The 23,848-nt window shown below is 45.7% G+C and overlaps 1 protein-coding gene across 2 annotated transcripts in view; it reads right to left on the bottom strand.

Annotated features, from left to right (window-relative positions):
- The window catches only part of CARNMT1 (carnosine N-methyltransferase 1), a 28,603-nt gene extending 4,979 nt beyond the window's left edge, over positions 1 to 23,624 (bottom strand). The window contains exons 1-6 of one of the 2 annotated variants that reach the window (XM_069763226.1): positions 23,324 to 23,624; positions 20,946 to 21,141; positions 16,405 to 16,568; positions 15,305 to 15,445; positions 12,905 to 13,083; positions 232 to 345 (exon numbers count right to left, since the gene is read on the bottom strand). In XM_069763226.1, coding sequence (XP_069619327.1) covers positions 232 to 345; positions 12,905 to 13,083; positions 15,305 to 15,445; positions 16,405 to 16,568; positions 20,946 to 21,141; positions 23,324 to 23,517 — 988 coding nt within the window. In that variant the 5' untranslated portion in view covers positions 23,518 to 23,624. The remainder of the gene's footprint in view (positions 1 to 231; positions 346 to 12,904; positions 13,084 to 15,304; positions 15,446 to 16,404; positions 16,569 to 20,945; positions 21,142 to 23,323) is intronic. The other variant, XM_069763220.1, reaches the window with a different exon arrangement.
- Between the last annotated feature and the right edge of the window lie 224 nt (positions 23,625 to 23,848).

Here is a 23,848-nt window from a genome sequence, read left to right as displayed (position 1 = left end):
CAGCATTTCCGCATACCGGCTGCAACGCTACAAACATGATGTCAGTGCTGCAGGAAATAACATTGGGATCAACGGCAGAGACACTTGACCAGGGGGAAAGTATGAGGGTTTTTTTCAAGGGTTTCTGAAATGGGAAAACCTCTTTAAACAACCAAAAATGTAAACTGTGTATGCAATATATCACAAGAGCATGCAAATCCATTTGTAAAAGGGAACTGGGAAATCTCTTACCTAAATTAATCCAAATGCCTCCTGGTTTAAGAATTTTCCAGATTGTCTCAACATAGTCGAGAATATTATGCGCAGTGTCTATAAAAAAGCATGTGGCTACACAGTCCCAAGAGCCTGTTAAAATTGAGAAGACAGAGAAACGTTAATGTTAGAAAGCTGCCATTCTATGGGTAACACTTATTTGCAGGTCTTGTATCACCACCGTGCCATAGGAAGTGGTTGCCCACTTGAGATACCCCTGTAAGTGGCAGAGCTGAACGCCTCTCTGTAAGAGCTCTGCTATGCCAATCACAGAAGAAGTAGTGATGCCAATGTAGCTGGCAAGAGCCATTAAGTGATTGCCTGCAGGAGTAAGGTGACCTGTAGTTATAGGCCTGCCAACACAGTCTGGGGCAGAAGCACAGCGGCACCGGTGCAGGGGATTCAACGGATATTATTGTGGCCTAGGGCACGCTACAATAACAAGAAGAAAATGAAAACAGAAACCCCTTTTAAAGAGGACAAGGTCAAAAGTGGGCAGACTGTGCTCTTTTATACCATTCTTGCTGCTCCACTGAGTATTCCATTTTCATGCTATTTACATAGGTTATTATTACCACGTATATTATTATTTACGGTATTTATATAGCACCATTGACTCGATGGTGCAGTACATGAGAAGGGGTAACATCAAAATACAGATATCGCTTACAGTAAGCAAACTAACAATTACAGACTGATACAGGTGGGTGAGTATATAATGCCTACCTGGTAAAACAACACAAACATTAGCACTGAACACAATATACAATACTCTGTGACAATCTTACGGGTTTAAAAGAGACACAAAAAAAGATGACTCCAGAGAAACAAGGAATAAAGCAGAAGCAAAAGATGGCCAGTTTTGACCGGTCTCTAAGCTTTATTTATAACGGATTTAAAGATAATCCGTCAGCAGGTTTTGCCGTAAAATCCGAGAGCAGCTTGGTGTAGTCCAAGACCCTGATTCCAGAGATGTGTCACTTACTGGGCTGCTTGTTGTAGTTTTCATAAAATCACTCTTTTCGCCGCAGAGATTATCACTAGAGGACTAGTAGACCTGCTGCCAGGTAGACAAGTACCGTATATACTCGTGTATAAGCTGAGTTTTTCAGCACTTTTTTTGTGCTGAAAACGCCACTCTCGGCTTATACATGAGTCATTGTTCAGAAAGCAGGCGGGGGAGGGGGAGCGGTGGTCACATGAGGCAGAAGCTGGCAGCTGCAACTGTGCCCGCTGTTTAAGAAAAATGAATTTTCATTTTTCTTATAGCAGCGCACAGTGACAGCCGTCGGCTTCCATTAGACATCCTACTCACCCTCCAGTGTGCCCTCGCAGCATCTCGGTGGTCCCGGCGCCTTTGCAGCATCTTGATGGCTCCGGATTCCAGCAGCTCTTCCGGCGCGATCACATGGCGTCGCTCATTAAGGTAATGAATATGCACACGTTTCCACTCCCAGAGGCATGGAGCGCATATTCATAACCTTAATGAGCGACGCCACCTGACCGCTCAGCACAGGAAGGGCTGCAGGAAGCCGGAACCATCGAGATGCTGCGAGGGCACACTGGAGGGTGAGTAGGATAGGGGATAAGGAGCCATGCATACCAGGATGGGATGGGGAGCCATACAAAGCAGGACAAGGACCGGGGAGCCATGCATACCATGATAGGGAGCCATGCATACAAGGGCAGGGACGGGAAAGCCATGCAGACAGGTGCAGGGATGGGGAGCCATGCATACAATGACAGGGACCGGGGAGCCATGCATACAATGACAGGGAAGGGGAAGCCATGCATACAATGACAGGGAAGGCGAAGCCATGCATACAATGACAGGGACCGGGGAAGCCATGCATACAATGACAGGGACCGGGGAAGCCATGCATACAATGACAGGGACCGGGGAAGCCATGCATACAATGACAGGGAAGGGGAAGCCATGCATACAATGACAGGGAAGGGGAAGCCATGCATACAATGACAAGGATCGGGGAGCCATGCATACAATGACAAGGATCGGGGAGCCATGCATACAATGACAGGGACCGGGGAGCCATGCACACCAGGACAGGGACAGGGAGCCATGCATACAATGACAGGGACCGGGGAGCCATGCATACAATGACTGGGACGGGGAGCCATGCATACAGAGCCATGCATACAGGGGCAGGAATGGGGAGCCATGCATACAATGACAGGGACCGGGGAGCCATGCCGACAGGGGCAGAGACGGGGAAGCCATGCATACCAGGACAGGGACGGGGAAGCCATGCATACCAGGACAGGGACGGGGAAGCCATGCATACCAGGACAGGGACGGGGAAGCCATGCATACAATGACAGGGACGGGGAAGCCATGGATACAATGACAAGGACCAGGGAGCCATGCATACCAGGACAGGGATGGCTGTGTGCACACGTTCCGGATTTTTCGCTATAAAAACGCAATAAAACTGTGAAAAAAACGCTCACATTAAGCATCCTATTAACAGAATGCAATCCACATTTTGAATGCACATGCTGCGTTTTTTTCCTGAGCGGAAACGCATTCCGTAAAAAAACGCAGCATGTTCTTTAATTTGCAGAATCTCTGGGATTCCGCACACATAGGAATGCATTGATCCGCTTACTTCCTGTATTGGGCTATGCCCACCATGCGGGAAGTAAGCGGATCATGTGCGGATGGTACCCAGGGTGGAGAAGAGGAGACTCTCCTCCACGGACTGGGCACCATATAATTAAAATAAAGAATTGAAATAAAAAAATAGTGATATACTTACCTTCCAATGGCCCCCGGAGTCCTCCCGCCTCTCAGCGGTGCACGCGGCAGCTTCCGTTCACAGGGATGCTGTGTGCGAAGGACCTGCAATGACGTCGCAGTCACCTGACGTCATCGCAGGTCCTTCGCACACAGCATCCATGGGAATGGAAGCCGCCGCATACAGAAGATCGGGTGATGCCGTAAGGTGAGAATAATCATTTTTTAAAATTATTTTTAACATTAGATCTTTTACTATTGATGCTGCATAGGCAGCATCAATAGTAAAAAGTTGGTCACACTTGTCAAACACTATGTTTGACAAGTGTGACCAACCTGTCAGTTTTCCAAGGGATGCTACAAATCGCTTGTAAAACGCTAGTGTTTAGCGGGAATACGCATGACAATTCCGCATGTGATATACCCGCGGCAGGAGTTGCGGAACTGCAGCGGAAATTTCCGCTGCAATTCTGCAATGTGTGCACTTAGCCTAAATGGCCAGAAGGCTGCCAATCAGTGGTGTGGCAAGAATTGCTCAATCATTATCAAAATTCTCAATTGTGAGGTAAAATCTGTATTCAGTGCAGACACTTTCCCATTACTGAGATCAGATATGGCGTCTGCTACTGATGAGATTCTATGTAGATGGGATGGGGAAGAGAAAGGAGGCGCTCTGCCCCTTAGGTATCCACTGTTACAATCACCGCTATATTGACACCTAATCTAGTTGCTTGTGGTCAAACATGGACACCTAAGGATGGATGGATACCTGCAATGCCTGCACATGAATAAAGAGACATTGTTAATTAGAAAAACTACAACTTGGAGGTATTTGCTAATATTATTGTTATTACTACTACACCTACTACATATTAGGATAGGATCTTGGAGATGGGAATACCCCTTTAAGTTAAAGCCGAGACCCAGCTGTCACTGCCAGGAGAGGTGAACCTTGGGCATTTTAACACCCTAAATGCCACAAACAATATTGATTGAAGCATTAAGGAGACTGGGAGAGGGAGTGGGGTCCCTATACCTACCTTCAAAGCCTTCGCGATGTCATCGCAAGGGCCCGTTTATTGCCATGGCAACTCGAGGTCGCCATGACAATCTGTCACCAGGCTAGCAAGCTTGTTAGACCATGTCACGAGCATGGTCTAAGTGGCCTTTTTCAGTGCAGCACTGACATAGAAAAAAAAAGAAATTGTAAAAATCACTAAAAATATATATACTAGCTGAAGAGCCCAGCGTTGCCTGGGCATAGTAAATATCTGTGGTTAGTTATAGCACCACACTTCTCTTATTTTTCCATCACGCCTCTCATTTTCCCTCTAAAATCTCTCATTTTCTCCCTTACACCTCTTATTTTCCCCCTCACTTCTCTCATTCCCCCCTAACACCAACAATATAGTATATACCTGTGTGTCATCTCCTCCTGTATATAGTATATACCAGTGTGTCATCTCCCCTGTATATAGTATATACCTGTGTGTCATCTCCCCTGTATATAGTATGTGTGTATGTGTCATCTCCTCCTGTATATAGTATATACCAGTGTGTCATCTCCCCTGTATATAGTATATACCTGTGTGTCATCTCCTCCTGTATATAGTATATACCAGTGTGTCATCTCCCCTTTATATAGTATATACCTGTGTGTCATCTCCCCTGTATATAGTATATATGTGTGTGTCATCTCCTCCTGTATATAGTATATACCTGTGTCATCTCCTCCTGTATATAGTATATACCTGTGTCATCTCCTCCTGTATATAGTATATACCTGTGTCATCTCCTCCTGTATATAGTATATACCTGTGTCATCTGCTCCTGTATATAGCATATATCTGTATGTCATCTCCTCCTGTATTAGACTGCGTTCACACGTTATTTGGTCAGTATTTTTACCTCAGTATTTGTAAGCTATATTGGCAGCCTGATAAATCCCCAGCCAACAGGAAGCCCTCCCCCCTGGCAGTATATATTATGTGTATGTGTGAGCTAATAGACAGGTCATATGACTGACAGCAGCCGTATTTCCTATATGGTACAGTTGTTGCTCTTGTAGTTTGTCTGCTTATTAATCAGATTTTTATTTTTGAAGGATTATACCAGACTTGTGTGTGTTTTAGGGCGAGTTTCATGTGTCAAGTTGTGTGTGTTGAGTTGCGTGTGGCGACATACATGTAGCGACTTTTGTGAGATGAGTTTTGTGTGGCGACATGCGTATAGCAATTTTTTGTGTGTCGAGTTGCATGTGACAGGTTAGTGTAGCAAGTTGTGTGCAGCAAGTTTTGCGCATGGCGAGTTTTGTGTGTGGTGCGTTTTGAGTATATGCAAGTTGTGTGTGAGGCAACTTTTGCATGTGTTGCAACTTTTGTGCATGTGGCAATTTTTCCGCGTGAGCAAGTTTTGCGTGTGGCGAGTTTTCCATGAGGCGAGTTTTGCACGTGTGGCGAGTTTTGAGCGGCTACTTTTGTGTTTCGACTTTTATGTGGCGAGGTTGGTGTATGTGTGGAGAAATGTGTGCTGAGGGTGGTATATGTGTTCAAGCACGTGGTACTGTGTGGCGCATTTTGTGTGTGTGTTCATATCCCCATGTGTGGTGAGTATCCCATGTCTGGCCCCCACCTTTAGCAACTGTACGGTATATACTCTTTAGCGCCATCGCTCTCATTCTTTAACCCCTTTCTGACATCGGACGTACTATCCCGTCGAGGTGGGGTGGGCCCCTATGATAGTACGTCCAGCGCGATCGGCGGCGCTCACGGGGGAAGCCTATCGCAGCTGACATCCGGCACTATGTGCCAGGAGCGGTCACGGACCGACCCCGGCACATTAACCCCTGGCACACCGCGATCAAAGATGATCGCGATGTGCCGGCGGTGCAGGGAAGCATCGCGCAGGGAGGGGGCTCCCTGCGGGCTTCCCTGAGCCCCCCGCAGCAACGCGATGTGATCGCGTTGCTGTGAGGGTCTTACCTCCCTCCTTGCCTGCTCCAGACCCGGATCCAAGGTGGCCGCGGATCCGGGTCCTGCAGGGAGGGAGGTGGCTTCACAGAGCCTGCTCAGAGCAGGCACTGTGAAGCAGCCTGCATTGCTATCAGATCGGTGATCTGACAGAGTGCTGTGCAAACTGTCAGATCACCGATCTGTAATGTCCCCCCCTGGGACAAAGTAAAAAAGTTAAAAAATTTTTTTCCAAATGTGTAAAAATAATTAAAAAATATATTCCTAAATAATGAAAAAAAATATATATATTATTCCCATAAATACATTTCTTTATCTAAATAAATTTAAAAAAAAAAACAATAAAAGTACATATATTTAGTATCGCCGTGTCCGTAACGGCCCGACCTATAAAACTGGCCCACTAGTTAACCCCTTCAGTAAACACCGTAAGAAAAAAAAAAAAAAAAAAAAAGATGCAAAAAACAACGCTTTATTATCATACCGCCGAACCAAAAGTGGAATAACACGCGATCAAAAAGACAGATATAAATAACCATGGTACCGCTGAAAACGTCATCTTGTCCCGCAAAAAACGAGCCGCCATACAGCATCATCAGCAAAAAAATAAAGAAGTTATAGTCCTGAGAATAAAACGATGCAAAAATAATTATTTTTTCTATAAAATAGTTTTATCGTATAAAAGCGCCAAAACATAAAAAAATGATATAAATGAGGTGTCTCTGTAATCGTACTGACCCGAAGAATAAAACTGCTTTATCAATTTTACCAAACGCGGAACGGTATAAACGCCTCCCCCAAAAGAAATTCATGAATAGCTGGTTTTTGGTCATTCTGCCTCACAAAAATCGGAATAAAAAGCGATCAAAAAATGTCACGTGCCCGAAGATGTTACCAATAAAAACGTCAACTCGTCCCGCAAAAAACAAGACCTCACATGACTCTGTGGACCAAAATATGGAAAAATTATAGCTCTCAAAATGTGGTAATGCAAAAAATATTTTTTGCAATAAAAAGCGTCTTTCAGTGTGTGACGGCTGCCAATCATAAAAATCCGCTAAAAAACCCACTATAAAAGTAAATCAAACCCCCCTTCATCACCCCCTTAGTTAGGGAAAAATTAAAAAAATGTATTTATTTCCATTTTCCCATTAGGGCTAGGGTTAGGGCTAAGGCTAGGGTTAGGACTAGGGCTAGGGCTACAGTTTGGGTTGGGGCTAAAGTTACAGTTAGGGTTTAGATTACATTTACAGTTGGGAATAGGGTTGGGATTAGGGGTGTGTCAGGGTTAGAGGTGTGGTTAGGGTTACCGTTGGAATTAGGGTTAGGGGAGTGTTTGGATTAGGGTTTCAGTTATAATTGAGGGGTTTCCACTGTTTAGGCACATCAGGGGGCTCTCCAAACGCGACATGGCGTCCGATCTCAATTCTGCGTTCAAAAAGTAAAACAGTGCTTCTTCCCTTCCGAGCTCTCCCGTGTGCCCAAACAGGGGTTTACCCCAACATATGGGGTACCAGCGCACTCAGGACAAATTGGACAACAAATTTTGTGGTCCAATTTCTCCTGTTACCCTCGGGAAAATACAAAACTGGGGGCTAAAAAATTATTTTTGTGGGAAAAAATTTTTGTTTTATTTTTACGGCTCTCCATTATAAACTTCTGTGAAGCCCTTGGTGGGTCAAAGCTCTCACAACACATCTAGAAGAGTTCCTTAGGGGGTCTAGTTTCCAAAATGGTGTCACTTGTGGGGGGTTTCTACTGTTTAGGTACATTAGGGGCTCTGCAAATGCAATGTGACACTTGCAGACCATTCCATCTAAGTCTGCATTCCAAATGGAGCTCCTTCCCTTCCGAGCCCTCCCATGCGCCCAAACAGTGGTTCCCCCCCACATATGGGGTACCAGCGCACTCAGGACAAATTGGACAACAAATTTTGTGGTCCAATTTCTCCTGTTACCCTCGGGAAAATACAAAACTGGGGGCTAAAAAATAATTTTTGTGGGAAAAAATTTTTGTTTTATTTTTACGGCTCTCCATTATAAACTTCTGTGAAGCCCTTGGTGGGTCAAAGCGCTCACCACACATCTAGATAAGTTCCTTAGGGGGTCTACTTTCCAAAATGGTGTCACTTGTGAGGGGTTTCTACTATTTAGGTACATTAGGGGCTCTGCAAACGCAACATGGCGTCTCATCTCAATTCCTGTCAATTTTGCATTGAAAAGTCAAACGGCGCTCCTTCCTTTCCGAGCTCTCCCATCCGCCCAAACAGTGGTTTACCCCCACATATGGGGTATCAGCGTACTCAGGACAAATTGTACAACAACTTTTGGGGTCCAATTCCTTCTCTTACCCTTGGAAAATAAAAAATTGGGGGCGAAAAGATAATTTGTGAAAAAATATGATTTTTTATTTTTACGGTTCTGCATTATAAACTTCTGTGAAGCACTTGGTGGGTCAAAGTGCTCACCACACCTCTAGATAAGTTCCTTAGGGGGTCTACTTTCCAAAATGGTGTCACTTGTGGGGGGTTTCAATGTTTAGGCACATCAGGGGCTCTCCAAACGAAACATGGCGTCCCATCTCAATTCCAGTCAATTTTGCATTGAAAAGTCAAATGGTGCTCCTTCGCTTCCGAGCTGTGCCATGCGCCCAAACAGTGGTTTACCCCCACATGTGGGGTATTGGCGTACTCAGGACAAATTGTACAACATTGTTTGGGGTCCATTTTCTCCTGTTACCCTTGGTAAAATAAAACAAATTGGAGCCGAATTACATTTTTTGTGAAAAAAAGTTAAATGTTCATTTTTATTTAAAAATTCAAAAAATTCCTGTGAAGCACCAGAAGGGTTAATAAACTTCTTGAATGTGGTTTTGAGCACCTTGAGGGGTGTAGTTTTTAGAATGGTGTCACACTTGGGTATTTTCTATCATATAGACCCCTCAAAATGACTTCAAATGAGATGTGGTCCCTAAAAAAAATGGTGTTGTAAAAATGAGAAATTGCTGGTCAACTTTTCACCCTTATAACTCCCTAACAAAAAAAAAATTTTGGTTCCAAAATTGTGCTGATGTAAAGTAGACATGTGGGAAATGTTACTTATTAAGTATTTTGTGTGACATATCTCTGTGATTTAATTGCATAAAAATTAAAAGTTGGAAAATTGCGAAATTTTCATAATTTTCGCCAAATTTCCGTTTTTTTCACAAATAAACGCAGGTACTATCAAAGAATTTTTACCATTGTCATGAAGTACAATATGTCACGAGAAAACAATGTCAGATTCACTGGGATCCGTTGAAGCGTTCCAGAGTTATAACCTCACAAAGGGACAGTGGTCAGAATTGTAAAAATTGGCCCGGTCATTAACGTGCAAACCACCCTTGGGGGTAAAGGGGTTAAGTCCCCCTTGTTCACATCTGACAGCTGTCAATTTGCCTCCAACACTTTTCCTTTCACTTTTTCCCCATTATGTTGATCGGGGCAAAATTGTTTGGTGAATTGGAACGCGCGGGGTTAAAATTTCACCTCACAACATAGCCTATGATGCTCTCGGGGTCCAGACGTGTGACTGTGCAAAATTTTGTGGCTGTAGCTGCGACGGTGCAGATTCCAATCTGACATACACACACATTTGGCTTTATATATTAAACTAATAAATACACATTTATATAAAAAAGTAAAAAAAAAAAAGTACACATATTTGGTATCACCGTGTCTAAAACAAACAAACCTATAAAACGGTCACACTAGTTAACCCTTCAGTGAACACCATTAAAAATATAAATAAAGTGTGATAAAAAAGTAGAATATAAATAATTATGGTATCACTGAAAACGCCATCTTGTCCTGCAACAAACAAACCGCCATACAGCTCCATCAGCGGAGAAATAAAAGTTATAGCTCTCAGAATAAAGTGAGGCAGAAACAAATTCTTTGCTTTAATAAAACTAGTTTTTATTCTGTAAAAGCGCAAAACATAAGCATAATTATATAAATGTGGTATTGCTGTAATTGTACTGATCTGAAGAATATAGCTGCTTTGTCACTTATCACACATGGTGAACAGCATAAAAAGGACCTCCAAAAAACAATTTCCTGAAAATGGTACCAATAAAAACGTCAACTAATCCCACAAAAACAAGCAGTCAAAAACTTTATTTTACAATAAAGAGAGTCTTTTAGTATGTAACAGCTGTCAAACATAAAATCCCGCTATAAATCTGGTATCACTGTAATCGCACCGACCCGAAGAATAAAGTCACCTAATCACTTATACAACACGAGGAACGGTGTAAAAAAATAATAAACAAAACCAATTTTTCACCTGCTGTTTATTTTGCCTCCCAAAAATCGAAGTAAGGCTCGAGGCACACTTATCCTGTGCTTTGCACTGAACGCTTGCACCGAGATTTCCATGAAAATCTATGAAATATGCAATTTACACGGAACCCCCAGCGAAGATTCCCTATAATGAGGCAGATGGAGGCACTGTGGATGCCACAAGGACCTGTGATCCGGTGGTGTCCGTCTTTTCAGGATTGCATAAAAGTGCCGTCAGCCACAGTTTTGTACACTTTTAAAAATTAGGACACCGCTGAATAGAGGCTAGAGTAAATCTGCTGCCTCATTATAGTGAATGGATCCCTCGGGGGTACCATCTAAATAATGTTATTCAGATATTTAGATGGAAACCCCAATATAAGTGGTCAGCGTAGAGTGTCGGATAAATGTGATCCAAACGTCATGTTAAATGTTTCAAATAAAAGCTTCCACTCAATCCACAAAAAAGCACGCCCCCACTTAGGTCTGTCATCTGTCTATGGAAATATAGGGGGCCTGTGCGTTATTGGTAGCACAAAGGCTATGGAAAAGCGCCATTGCTCCTCACCCCCCAAAAGAAATCCAGTGAATTTTCAGCTCTGAAATCCAAATGCCCCCTCCCTTTTAAAGGGAACCTGTCACCAGGTTTGGCCGATATAAGATACAGCCATCACCTTTCAGGGCGCCCCCGACCCGACCTAAAAGATAAGAAAAATAAGTTATATTATACTCACCCGGGGGGGTGGTCCGGTCCGATGTATGTCGCAGGTCTGGGTCCGTCCCCTCCCATCTTCTTGTGATGCCGCCCTCATGCTTGCTTCACAGGCTCCCCAGCATCAAGCTCCGGCGCAGGCGTACTGATTTACCCTGTTGAGGGCAGAGGAAAGTACTGCAGTGCGCAGGCGCTGGACCTCTCTGACCTTTCCTGGCACCTGCACACTGCAGTACTTTCCTCTGCCCTCAACAGGTAAGTACACCTGTGCCGGAGCACGATGTCGGGGAGCCATGAAGAAAGCAGGAGGGCAGTGATCATAAGAAGATTGGAGGCGCCGGACTCGGACATGCGACACCCATCGGACCGGACTGCACAGGACCGCCCCCCCCGGGTGAGTATAATATAACTTATTTTTCAGGCTGGATTAGGGGCTTATCTACACCGGGCACCTGATTGCTATGAGCGGTGCCCAGCGGTCGGCGCTCATAGCAAGTGAGTAATTCTGCTACATACAGGCGATCTGATCACCGCCTGTATGTAGCAGAGGCGATCGGGTCATGGCAGCTTCTAGTCTCCCCTGGAGACTATTGAAGCAAGCAAGCAAAAAAAAAAAAAGTTCAAATCTCACCTCTTTCGCCCCATTCAAATTAAAATAAAAAAATAAAAAAAAAAAACATACAAATATTTGGTATTGCCACATTCAGAATTGCCCGATCCAAAAAAAAAAAAAAAGGATTAACCTGATTGCTAAACGGCGTAACGAGTAAAAAAAAGTCATAACGCCAGAATTATGTTTTTTTGGTCACGGTGACATTGCATTAAAATGCAATAACGGGCAATCAAAAGGTTGTGTCTGCACCTAAATGGTATCAATAGAAACATCAGCTCAGTACAAAAAAAAAGCCCTCTCCCAACCCCAGATCACGAAAAATGGAGACGCTACAAGTATTGTAAAATGGCGCAATTTTTTATTTTTTTTTTAACAAAGTTGGTAATTTATTTTCACCACTTAGATAAAAAAAAACCTAGACATGTTTGGTGCCTATGAACTTGTAATGACCTGGAGAATCATAATGGCAGGTCAGTTTTAGCATTTAGTGAACATAGTAAAAAAGCAAAAAACAAAATGCGAGAGTGTATATATTTTAAAATTTCACCGCACTTGGAATTTTTCTTCCCGATTTTCAAGTGCATCACATAGTACAACCAATGATGTACAACTCGTCCGACAAAAAACAAGCCCTCACATGACTTTTTTGACCAAAAAATAAAAAAAAGTTATGGCTCTCTGAAGAAGGGGAGCAAAAAATGAAAATGCAAAACCAAAAATAACTCTGGACGCTAAGCGGTTAAAATGGTGTCACGTCTGTGTATTTTCTGTCACATAGGCCCCTCAAAGTCACTTCAAAAGGGATGTGGTCCCTAAATAAGTAGTTTTATTAATGTTGTTGGAAAATGAGAAATGATAAAACATTTAACCCTTTTAACTTCCTAACAAAAAAAATGTTTAAAAAATAATGCTGATGTTAAGTAGACATGTGGGAAATGTTCTTTATCTATTCTGTGTGGTATAACCTTCTGATTTAAGGGCATAAAAAGTTAAAGTTTGAAAAATGCCAAATTTTCAAAAATAAATGCAAATCATAGGTTCCTACATTTACCTTATTAAGTACAATGTGTAATGAGAAAAAAAAAAAAACAATCTCAGAATCAGTGGGATCCGTTGAAGCATTCCAGAGTTATTCCTACAAAGTGACAGTGGTCACAGTTGAAAAAATTGGCCTGGTGAAATCAGGCTTAGGGGCTCAGGGGTGAAAGAGTTAAGCTACACAGTTTACGACTTGGTGACATTCTGGGGACTAAATCGGTTATTGGAAAACTTGTATACTCACTGTCATCTGAATAAATTTCCTGGAAGTCTCCTGCAGTCATGGAAAAATTTGGATTGCTTGGAAGTTCATGAGGATTGACATCGGGAAAGTACACGGGCCTTACTTGATCTACTGATTTCATGTTGTTGCTAAACTGATGGATCCAAGGATAAAGTTTAAAAGCATTAATCTGGGAACATCTGTAACATATCAAAAGGAAAACAATTCATAGAAAACCATTTACAAGAGTAAACCGAGGAAAAAACGATCATGGGACGGTTCACTGAAGTCACAACTATCATTGTGGAGTAGGGATGGGATGTTAGACACCCCCTTCTTATTTACCTAAGAAAACCTATATTACCCATCCACATCGGCGCCATTTCTGCAACGTCGGGGATGGGAATTAGCAGCCTTTACTATGTGTCAGAGAGGACAAACTGGGTATGGATGAGCAACAACTGGTCACTAATAGGCTGTAAGCATTTTATAATACTAAAATACTGTCCTTTTCGCCGAGTCGCTCGGAAGTCGCTATTAAAATATACGCCTTTGGAGCCGATGCTGATGTGACTGAGTAACGGAGCGGCGCTGGGAACCAGGTGAAGTCAATGATCTGTGAGTAGATCAATACATTAATGCTACAGTTCAGACGATTTTACACAGGTTGGGGGTGTAAAAAAATAACAGGAATGCTTCTCTAATGTGGAGAAAAGGCTGTGACTTTGCTTTTCAGGACCTGGCCTGGAACACTTACTGAGCTCTGCTGTATCAGTGTAGCGCCTCATCCAGACGTCTGATGTAGGGACGGCTGAATGAGGCTTTACTGCAGTGTCGCACATCACATGAGATGACATGTTCTGTGCATTGATGTTGAATGCGGAGTCCAGTGACAAAGTTCAGAGCTGTCAGTGTTCAGAGCACAGCATTGAGATCATAAGTCTGCTGTGCTCTGAACCCTGCAGTAGAGACAGCAGCAGTAACAGTACATCGGTGCCTGACTGTGTACTACTAATCCCAGGCTGCCGAGCTGTTCTCATCGCTGAAAGAAGTCATCGCCGCAGCACTGCACTCACTGCTCACAGTGGGGCTAGAACTTCTTCCAGCGGTGAGAACAGCTCGGTAGCCGGGAATTAGTACAATGTCAGGCTGCCCTGGACCTTCTCTCAGTCATTGCTGAACACTATGTGTGCAAAGACGGGGGAAGTTCTGCAGCTCAGCACATAGTAGCCCAGTTCACAGCGGAGGTGGCCACAGTGCAGGAGATACGGTCAGACACTGACCACGGTCTCCTATACCCAGGGGCTGCTGTGGAAGTTTCGTGATCTGACACTTACACACCAGCAAATAAAAATGGCAGCCTTCAAGGACTGCAGAAAATATATTATATATATATATATATATATATATATATATATATATATATATATATATATATATATATTTATTAACAGTATTTTTTTTTTTTATATGATTATATAATTTACACAATTTGACACACTGGGCTCAACTGTTCTCAGCATTTTTGTTGAGGACCCCTACAAGTTAGCTAAAAGATTAGATTTATATACAGGCAAAAGAGGGCCATATCGCAGAAGCAGGGAGGTGCAGGAACAGAAGAAAAAAATTCTGGAGAACAATAACATTTACATCAGGAAAAAAAAAATACACATTTATGTCAAGTCCAATGCTTCCTTGGTGATTTTGAAATCATACAGGCGTTGGACAATTTTATTTTGAATGCTGGAAAACTCTTAAACACTGGCTCGCGACCAGTGGGACGCTTTGATCTGATCTTTGGGAGAAGTGTCCAATAGGTGTCTTCCACCCCACCCCCGCCTCATCGGGCCATTATAAATTGACAGGTCTTTCCAAGTGCCCTAAAATCAGGCTGAAAAAGCCTTGTCAGGGTATGTGCACACGTCAGGATTTCTTGCAGAAATTTTCCTGACAAAAACCGGACATTTCTGCCAGAAACCCGCATGCGTTTTTGACGCGTTTTTTGTGCGTTTTTTCCCAAATTCATAGAATTGCGGGAAAAACTCAGAAAATCCGCAAAAATAATGAACATGCTCATTTTTTTTTACCGCGAAAAAAACGCATCCATGTGCACAAAACATGCAGAATGCATTCTAAATGATAGAATGCATAATGTATGCGGTTTAATGGGTTTTTATAGCGTTTTTAGCGCGAAAAAACGCAGGGAAAAAAAAAGCGAAAAAACCTGAACGTGTGCACATAGCCTTAGGGTTATTCCCACTTTAAGCAGGTAAACAATTTGCTAATCAGAGATTTAGGAGGTTGTTTGTAGCTTCAGGATCATGCCTTGCCACCCATTTGCAGAGTTTTCATTAAGAACTGAAGGGCCATAATTTACTAAATCCAAGCAAAGTGACCTAAAAATACTAACAGCCAACATACCTGTTAAGAACAAAATTAGAAGAGAAAAGCATGAAAAAGCTCCATTCATTTCCTTGACAAGAATACCCATGCATGGCGATTTCCCAAGCCAATCTTCCAAGTCCAGCTCCAGGTATTAGTACATTAATTTGGGAAGGATCACTGCAAAGCAGGAGAAAAAGGAAAGTAAATATAATTAAAACAAACAAGAGAAGTGGCAACATTTCATCAATAAAGCACTAACACAACATATACAGCCAGGGGGCGCACTCACACATTCAGGGGTTCTGCTGTGCAACATGGCCGCCCGGGCGGCTCGCACGGACGGGCCGCCCGGGCGGCTCGCACGGACGGGCCGCCCGGGCGGCTCGCACGGACGGGCCGCCCGGGCGGCTCGCACGGACGGGCCGCCCGGGCGGCTCGCACGGACGGGCCGCCCGCGCACCTCCCACGGACGGGCCGCCCGCGCACCTCCCACGGACGGGCCGCCCGCGCACCTCCCACGGACGGGCCGCCCGCGCACCTCCCACGGACGGGCCGCCCGCGCACCTCCCACGGACGGGCCGCCCGCGCACCTCCCACGGACGGGCCGCCCGCGCACCTCCCACGGACGGGCCGCCCGCGCACCTCCCACGGACGGGCCGCCCGCGCACCTCCCACGGACGGGCCGCCCGCGCACCTCCCACGGACGGGCCGCCCGCGCACCTCCCACGGACGGGCCGCCCGCGCACCTCCCACGGACGGGCCGCCCGCGCACCTCCCACGGACGGGCCGCCCGCGCACCTCCCACGGACGGGCCGCCCGCAAATAGTAAACGTCAGGTTGCATCTCTTTTGGATGCCCGAGACCCCGCTGCACAGAGAATCTAGGATAATATTATTATTGACATCAATGAGTTCCCCATTAAATGCCTAAATGGCGAAGCTGTGCTTCTGTGTATGGGAACACAGTGCTCGACATGGGTGCTGCGCGCAGGGATTTCAGTGATATCAAAACACACTGCAAGCGCCTTAGAATGGTGACAGAGGTGGTGGACGTCAAACACACACACAAAAAGCGTCTATATATCTTAATCTAGTGTAAGTACACTCCTATATTGCCTGATCATATAAGACGCTTACCATTTATCTTTAGGGAAAAACTTCAGGATCTCATTGATGATGGGCTGATAGCAGGCTTCTCGCTCCGATTTGCCTTCTTCACTCCAGTCGCGTACAAACTGTTTTATTGTGGACTTCAACTTGTCCATGTCAAAGGTAGACGCAGGGGTGGACTTTTTGTGACCCTAAATATTTAGAGTTTAAAAGAAATTGCAGTTTGAGATTTATCCAAAACACCTAATTCGATAATTAGTTATTCTTGAAAAATGAAAGGAGTCGCCTCTCTTTGTCAATTAAATATTTCCCTAGGTCATAAATGATGGCATGTTACAAAGATAAACCAAAACTGTATGATGTGTGGGGATCCAACTCCTTGTCACTCCAGAGGTGGAGATCACTCTATATCTGATTTTTTTTAGACAGCACAATAGTCAATGAATGAAGCACGAGTCAAGCATTCGCATCACTGCTCAATTCAAAACAGGTCTCCATGGTTCTCAAATTATCCCCTATACCATGAATAACAGTTATCTTGGGAATAACCTTCTACCATAATGACAAAATGGGGTGCAGTAGCCTCCTTATTAGAGATAGGAGAACCTGAACAGTAAAGTTCAGGGTTCGTACCAAACACCTACTATTCGGGCATGGACCCCGAACACGGACTTCACTGGGAAGTCAGTTTTACTGTTCGGGTTCAGCACCCTACAACACCGGGCATTTCTCGCCAGTGGCTCTGGTCGGCAGAAAGATTAAGGCGATGTGCACACGTCCAGAATTTCTGCCGAAATTTCCGCGGCAATTCCGCAACTGTGCTGCGGGTAAAGCGCATGCGGAATTCGTATGCGTTTTCACGCTAAAGACCAGCGTTTTACAAGCATAATTAGCTTGCAGAATTCTAGCATTTTCCACCGATCTGTAGCATCGCTTGTAAAACTGACTGACAGGTTGGTCACACTTGTCAAACACAGTGTTTGACAAGTGTGACCAACTTTTTACTATTGATGCTGCCTATGCAGCATCAATAGTAAAAGATAGAATGTTAAAAATAATAAAAAAAATAAAAAATTGTGATATTCTCACCATCCAGCGTCCCCGGCAGTCTTCCCACTCCTCCCAATAATGCCTAGCGGCAATGACCCCAGATGACATAGGTCATTGCCGCAAAGCATCCCTGGGAACGGGAGCATCACGAGGGACGCCGGAAGGTGAGAATATCACAATTTATTATTTTTATTCTTTTTTTTTTTTTTACAATTATATGGTTCCCAGGGCCTGAGGATAGTCTCCTCTCCTCCACCCTGGGTACCAACCGCACATGATCCACTTACTTCCCGCATGGTGGGCATAGCCCCATTCGGGACGTAAGCGGATCAATGCATTCCTATGTGTGCGGAATCCCCGCGACAAAGAATGAACATGCAGCATTTTTTTCTGGAATGAGATTCCGCCGTGGAAAAAAACGCAGCATGTGCACAAAAAATGCAGAATGCATTTTAATAATAGGATGCTTAATGTATGCATTTTTTTTACGGTTTTATTGCGTTTTTATAGCGAAAAAAAAACGCGAAAATTCCTGGACATGTGCACATAGCCTCATACCACCACAAAGAGCACAGCGTGAGCCGGCAGCTGTGGCCAGAAGTAAAAAGTTTACCTCTAGTCACTGGCATCGGCTGATGGGACTACTACTTCCATCAGCCTACGCCTGCTCCCGCTAACAGCGAGAGCAAGAGGCAGCTGATGGGAGTATTCATCAGCCAGCGCCTGCACTATAGATAAATCATTTAAAGGGAACCTGTCACCCCGTTTTTTGAGATTGAGCTATAAATACTGTTAAATAGGGCCTGCGCTGTGCGTTACTATAGTGTATGTAGTGTACCCTGATTCCCCATGTATGCTGAGAAATACATTACCAAAGTCGCCGTTTTCGCCTGTCAATCAGGCTGGTCTGGTCAGGTGGGCGTGTTCACAGCGCTCTTTTCTTCCCCAGCTTTCCGTTGGTGGCGTAGTGGTGTGCGCATGTCCAGAGTTCCGACTTCCCTGCGCCCACGTGAAGACACAGCGCGCGATCTGCGCTGTAATCCCTTGCATCGGTGGGGGCGGCCATCTTCCTGGGGCCGCGCGTGCGCAGATGGAGTGCTCTGCTGCACGGGGCTTCAGGAAAATGGCCGCGGGATGCCGCGCGTGCGCATTAGAGATCGCGGCGGCCATTTTCCCAAAGCCGAGAAACTCGGCTTTGGGAAAATGGCCGCCGCGATCTCTAATGCGCACGCGCGGCATCCCGCGGCCATTTTCCTGAAGCCCCGTGCAGCAGAGCACTCCATCTGCGCACGCGCGGCCCCAGGAAGATGGCCGCCCCCACCGATGCAAGGGATAACAGCGCAGATCGCGCGCTGTGTCTTCACGTGGGCGCAGGGAAGTCGGAACTCTGGACATGCGCACACCACTACGCCACCAACGGAAAGCTGGGGAAGAAAAGAGCGCTGTGAACACGCCCACCTGACCAGACCAGCCTGATTGACAGGCGAAAACGGCGACTTTGGTAATGTATTTCTCAGCATGCATGGGGAATCAGGGTACACTACATACACTATAGTAACGCACAGCGCAGGCCCTATTTAACAGTATTTATAGCTCAATCTCAAAAAACGGGGTGACAGGTTCCCTTTAAGGAAAAAAAAACACAGCTTGGGTTCCCCTGTATTTTTTAGAACAAGCTAAAGCAGACAGCTGTGGGCTGGTATTCTCAGACTGGTAAGAGGCCATGCATATCAGCCCTGCCTAAAAATAGCAGCCCGCAGCCAACCTAGCAAAGGCACATCCATTAGATGCACCCAGCTCTTCCCACTTGCCCTGTAACGGTGGCAAGTGGTGTTGGTGTCCCCTTTGTATTGTCTGGTGACATCAAGCCCACGGGTTAGTAATGGAGAAGCATTTATAAGACGCCTAGCAATTACTAATTCTATAGTTATATTGTAAATAAACACAGCAAGAATTAAGTCCTTTATTTGAAATTAAAAAAAAAAAAAAATGGGCATGGTCTCCCGTAAAAAAAAAACAAAAATAAAAAAAAACAACCATATCCTTCACCTGTCCATCTTTCTGTCCTGCCCTGGAATCCATGTCTGGGATAAACCGTTTTCAATCCGGACGGTGACAACATGCAACCACCAGGCTGAAACCCACTGGGGGATGAACTGCTGCCAGCTCAGCCTCAGTGATGTCATCAAGGTTATCACAGGTCACTGAGGCTTCATTCCCAGCCGGGCCTCTGAACTCCAGAAGAAAATTCTTCCCGTGAACTCACAGCGACACCATGTGACTTTTTCTCACTGTACTAGTGGAGATCTCACCGAGGTCACCACAGTTCAAGGGCCCAGCTGGGAACGCAGCCTCAGTCACCTGCGGTAACCTCGATGACGTCACTACTAGTCACTTAGGCTGAGCTCGCCACAGCTAATTCATCAATTTATTTTTCAGCCTGGACAGTTGCATGTTGTCACCGTCCAGGTTGAAAACTGTTTATCCCAGACATGGATTACGGCATGAGAGAGCGACAGACAGGTGAGGGATATGGTTGTTGTTTTTTTTCTTCTTACAGGAGACGAGGGCTTCAATAGAATAGGCGTTAGGAGGGTATAACGGTGTTATTTTTAAATAAAAAAGTGAAAGTGTGTTTTTCAAATAAAGGACTTTATTCTGGCTGTGTGTTTATTTACAATACAACTATAGGATTAGTAATGGAGAGGCATCTTATAGACACCTCTCTATTACTAAGTCATGGGCTTGATGTCACCAGACAATACAAAGGTGACAACAACTCCACAAATATGAACCCCACTTGCCACCGCTACAGGGCAAGTTGGAAGAGCCGGGCTAATAGATGATCCTTTTCTGGGGTGGCTGTGTTCTGCTTTAGGCTGGGGGTGGCCCCTTACCAGCCTGACAATACCAGCCACGAGCTGCCTGCTTTTCCTTGACTGGTTGTCAAAAATGGGGGGGGGACCCCAAGCCGTGCTTTTTTTTGTTTTGTTTTTTTATTTAAATAATGTGAATAAAATGGCATGGGGATCCCTCTATTCTTGATAACCAACCTTGCAAAAACTGACAGCTCAGGTTGCAGCCCGCATTTGTCAGTATTGCCTGGCTGGTTATCAAAAATATAGGAGAACCCAAGACCTGAATGTGGTCCAGGCTTGGGTAGCGTTCTAGTACCCAAACCAAACTTTTTTTTTGTAAATTTTTTGGCCAAACCTGAACATCCAGGGGTCCACCCATGACTACTCCTTACCATTACATCACAAAGACAAGAGGGGTGCAGTGATCTCCTTTGTATTATACTACAATGATAAAAGAGGGTGCAGTGGTCTCCTTATCATTGTGGTGTAATACTAAGGAGACCACTGCACCCCATCTTAGTATTACACCACAATGATAAGAGGGGTGCAGGGGTCTCCTTAGTATTACACCACAATGATATGAACTCTGTATTAGGTTGCTGTTTCCCAGGGTCTGCCTAATAATCACTTATTTTGTTGTACAGATATGAAAGAACTTACGTTGTTGCCATATTCCTTGTTCTCAAACATGAATGTGCAGTCATTGACGATGAGTTGCAGGATCTCCTGGTTGTGATCAGCACATTTGCGGATCCTGTCCAGATTGGAATGGAAATTTGGCAGCATGTTTTGTTGACTTTTTGGTAAAGAGACAAATTGTCTCTCGGCACGGTTAACCCGTTCATGGATATGAGACCTAGAGGAAGAGTATGAAATTTCATTACATAGGATATCATGGGCATCCATATGTGACACACCTTCATAGGGGCTGGTGATATGGCGTCCGACAGCTTTTGTATGCTGCGCAGACCACGGCTCTCACATTACAAAAATCTACAATTACTTTGGAAAGCTGTAGCACTTAGCAGAAAATACAGTGCTACACAGCAGGGGCACATGGATAAGACTGTCTCAGCACAGGAACATTTTTTCTAAACACATCCAATTGTGGAAATTATTATTCCAAGATCTATTGAGTAAAATGTACTTTATGGGAATAGCTCTTTAAGCAGACCTGTAAATGAAGCTGAACCCGGCAGGGGAAGACGCCGGCGGGGGCTGCCGGGCAGGGGAAGACGCCGGCGGGGGCTGCCGGGCAGGGGAAGACGCCGGCGGGGGCTGCCGGCCAGGGGAAGACGCCGGAGGGGGCTGCCGGGCAGGGGAAGACGCCGGCGGGGGCTGCCGGGCAGGGGAGACTCCGGCGGGGGCTGCCGGGCAGGGGAAGACGCCGGCGGGGGCTGCCGGGCAGGGGAAGACGCCGGCGGGAGCTGCTGGGCAAGGGAAGACGTTGGCGGGGGCTGCCGGGCAGGGGAGGACGCCGGCGGGGGCTGCCGGGAAGGGGAAGACGCCGGCGGGGGCTGCCGGGCAGGGGAAGACGCCGGCGGGGGCTGCCGGGCAGGGGAGACTCCGGCAGGGGCTACCTTGACACTATGTTCCATTGCCGTTCATACATTAACCCCTTAAGAACCAGGTGTATTTCCATTTTTGTGTATCTGTTTTTTGCTCCTCTCCTTCTCAGAGCCATAACTTTGTATATTTTTCCGTCAATATGGCCATGTGAGGCTTGTTTTTTGCAGGACGAGTTGCAGTTTTGAACGACACCATTGGTTTTACCATATCATGTACTGAAAAATAGTGAAATTGCAAAAAAAAAAGTTTAATTCCACTATTGTTTTTTTTTAACTATGTTCACCAAATGCTAAAACTGACCTGCTATTCGTAGACACCAAACATGTATATGTTATTTTTTTTAGTGCTGCCCTTTTAACCTTTATATTTTAATACACTTTTTTTTTTTACTTGCTTCAATAGACTCCATGGGAGACTAGAAGCTGCGATTATCTAATAGTTGTCCTGCAGACCCCGGGTTGTCATACCAATCCATCAACGACTCGCCATCATGTGACACAGGCACCGATGGGCGGAGCTAAGATGCGCATAAGGATTTGTGCGAGTTAAATGCTGTTGTCAGAGGATGACAGAGACATTTAACTAGTTAACAGCTGCGGGTGGATCGCGATTCCACCCGCGGCTGTTAAGGGTACATGACATCTTATTGTTACCATTATTGTTAGTGTTATTTTCTAATCCGACGTGCGGGCCCAGAGACATGGGCCATTTTATTTACTGCCGATATTTATGGTCTTTACGCTGCTCGCAGGGTAATTATACAGAGCGGCCTAAAGACCCCCAGAGATTCCCGTGAGCGTTGCCCCTTTGTAAAGGGCAGAAAACAGCTGACTACACATAAAGCCCACATCTCCGGAACCATATGGCGGCTCTATAAACTGGACTACTCTGGAATGAGCCGGGCCACGTGCCCCCTGGCGACTGAGTATAACAGCACTGATTACGGACACGCCATGGCGGAGGGGACGGGATTCTTAGCTGCACCTATAAAGCGGACTACTCTGGAATGAGCCGGGCCACGTGCCCCCTGGCGAGTGAGTATTACAGCACTGATTACGGACACGCCATGGCGGAGGGGACGGGATTCTTAGCTGCACCTATAAAGCGGACTACTCTGGAATGAGCCGGGCCACGTGCCCCCTGGCGACTGAGTATAACAGCACTGATTACGGACACGCCATGGCGGAGGGGACGGGATTCTTAGCTGCACCTATAAAGCGGACTACTCTGGAATGAGCCGGGCCACGTGCCCGCTGGCGAGTGAGTATTACAGCACTGATTACGGACACGCCATGGCGGAGGGGACGGGATTCTTAGCTGCATCTGAGCTCTATAGTGAGGGAGACAAGGGAACCGGAGACCCCGTGACCTGGCACTAGTCCCTCCTGAGCAGCACAGGTGCACTCAGGGTTAATAACATTGGCACATGCCCACGATCGTCCTGAAAGCGGCATGTGTGTGCCCATCACCTGTAACAAGTGAAGGTGTTGATGATCTTCCAGAAGTGCTCCCTCTCCAGCTTCTCATTCTCCTCCGGGCTCTTCCGCTGCCTCCGTGTTGTGTATGAGCCGAGCTCCACCACCTCCTCCTCCGCCGCCGCCTGCACATTCCCGGGCTCCTCCGAGTCGATTCTCCGCCGTCGCCCGCGGCTGTGACCGAACATGTCCCTGGACCGGAGCTACGAGGCTGGAGTCAATGCAAGCCACGTGATACCGTCCACACACCGAAACCCTGGGACATAACTACAGTGCCGGAAACCTGCGCTCCGACGATGACGTCACTAGTGAGCGCCGCTGGCTTGGGAGACTCCATGTTTAGTGCTGGCAGGTCTGTGCGATCCGACGGATAGGAGGCTGTGCATGACACACGCGCTCCCTCCTGTGGGCACATTAGGTACTGCTCATAAGAGAGCCCCATGGTTGGCAGAATGCACTTTCCGCACCGTTCCAATGCATTACCCCATTACTCAGGAAATAAGCAGGGGTCCCCATTTT

This window comes from Ranitomeya imitator, chromosome 1 (assembly GCF_032444005.1).
Source record: "Ranitomeya imitator isolate aRanImi1 chromosome 1, aRanImi1.pri, whole genome shotgun sequence".
Taxonomy (NCBI): domain Eukaryota; kingdom Metazoa; phylum Chordata; class Amphibia; order Anura; family Dendrobatidae; genus Ranitomeya; species Ranitomeya imitator.
The sequence above is the reverse complement of the archived record's forward strand: the minus strand, read 5'-3'. Positions and strand labels throughout refer to the sequence as shown.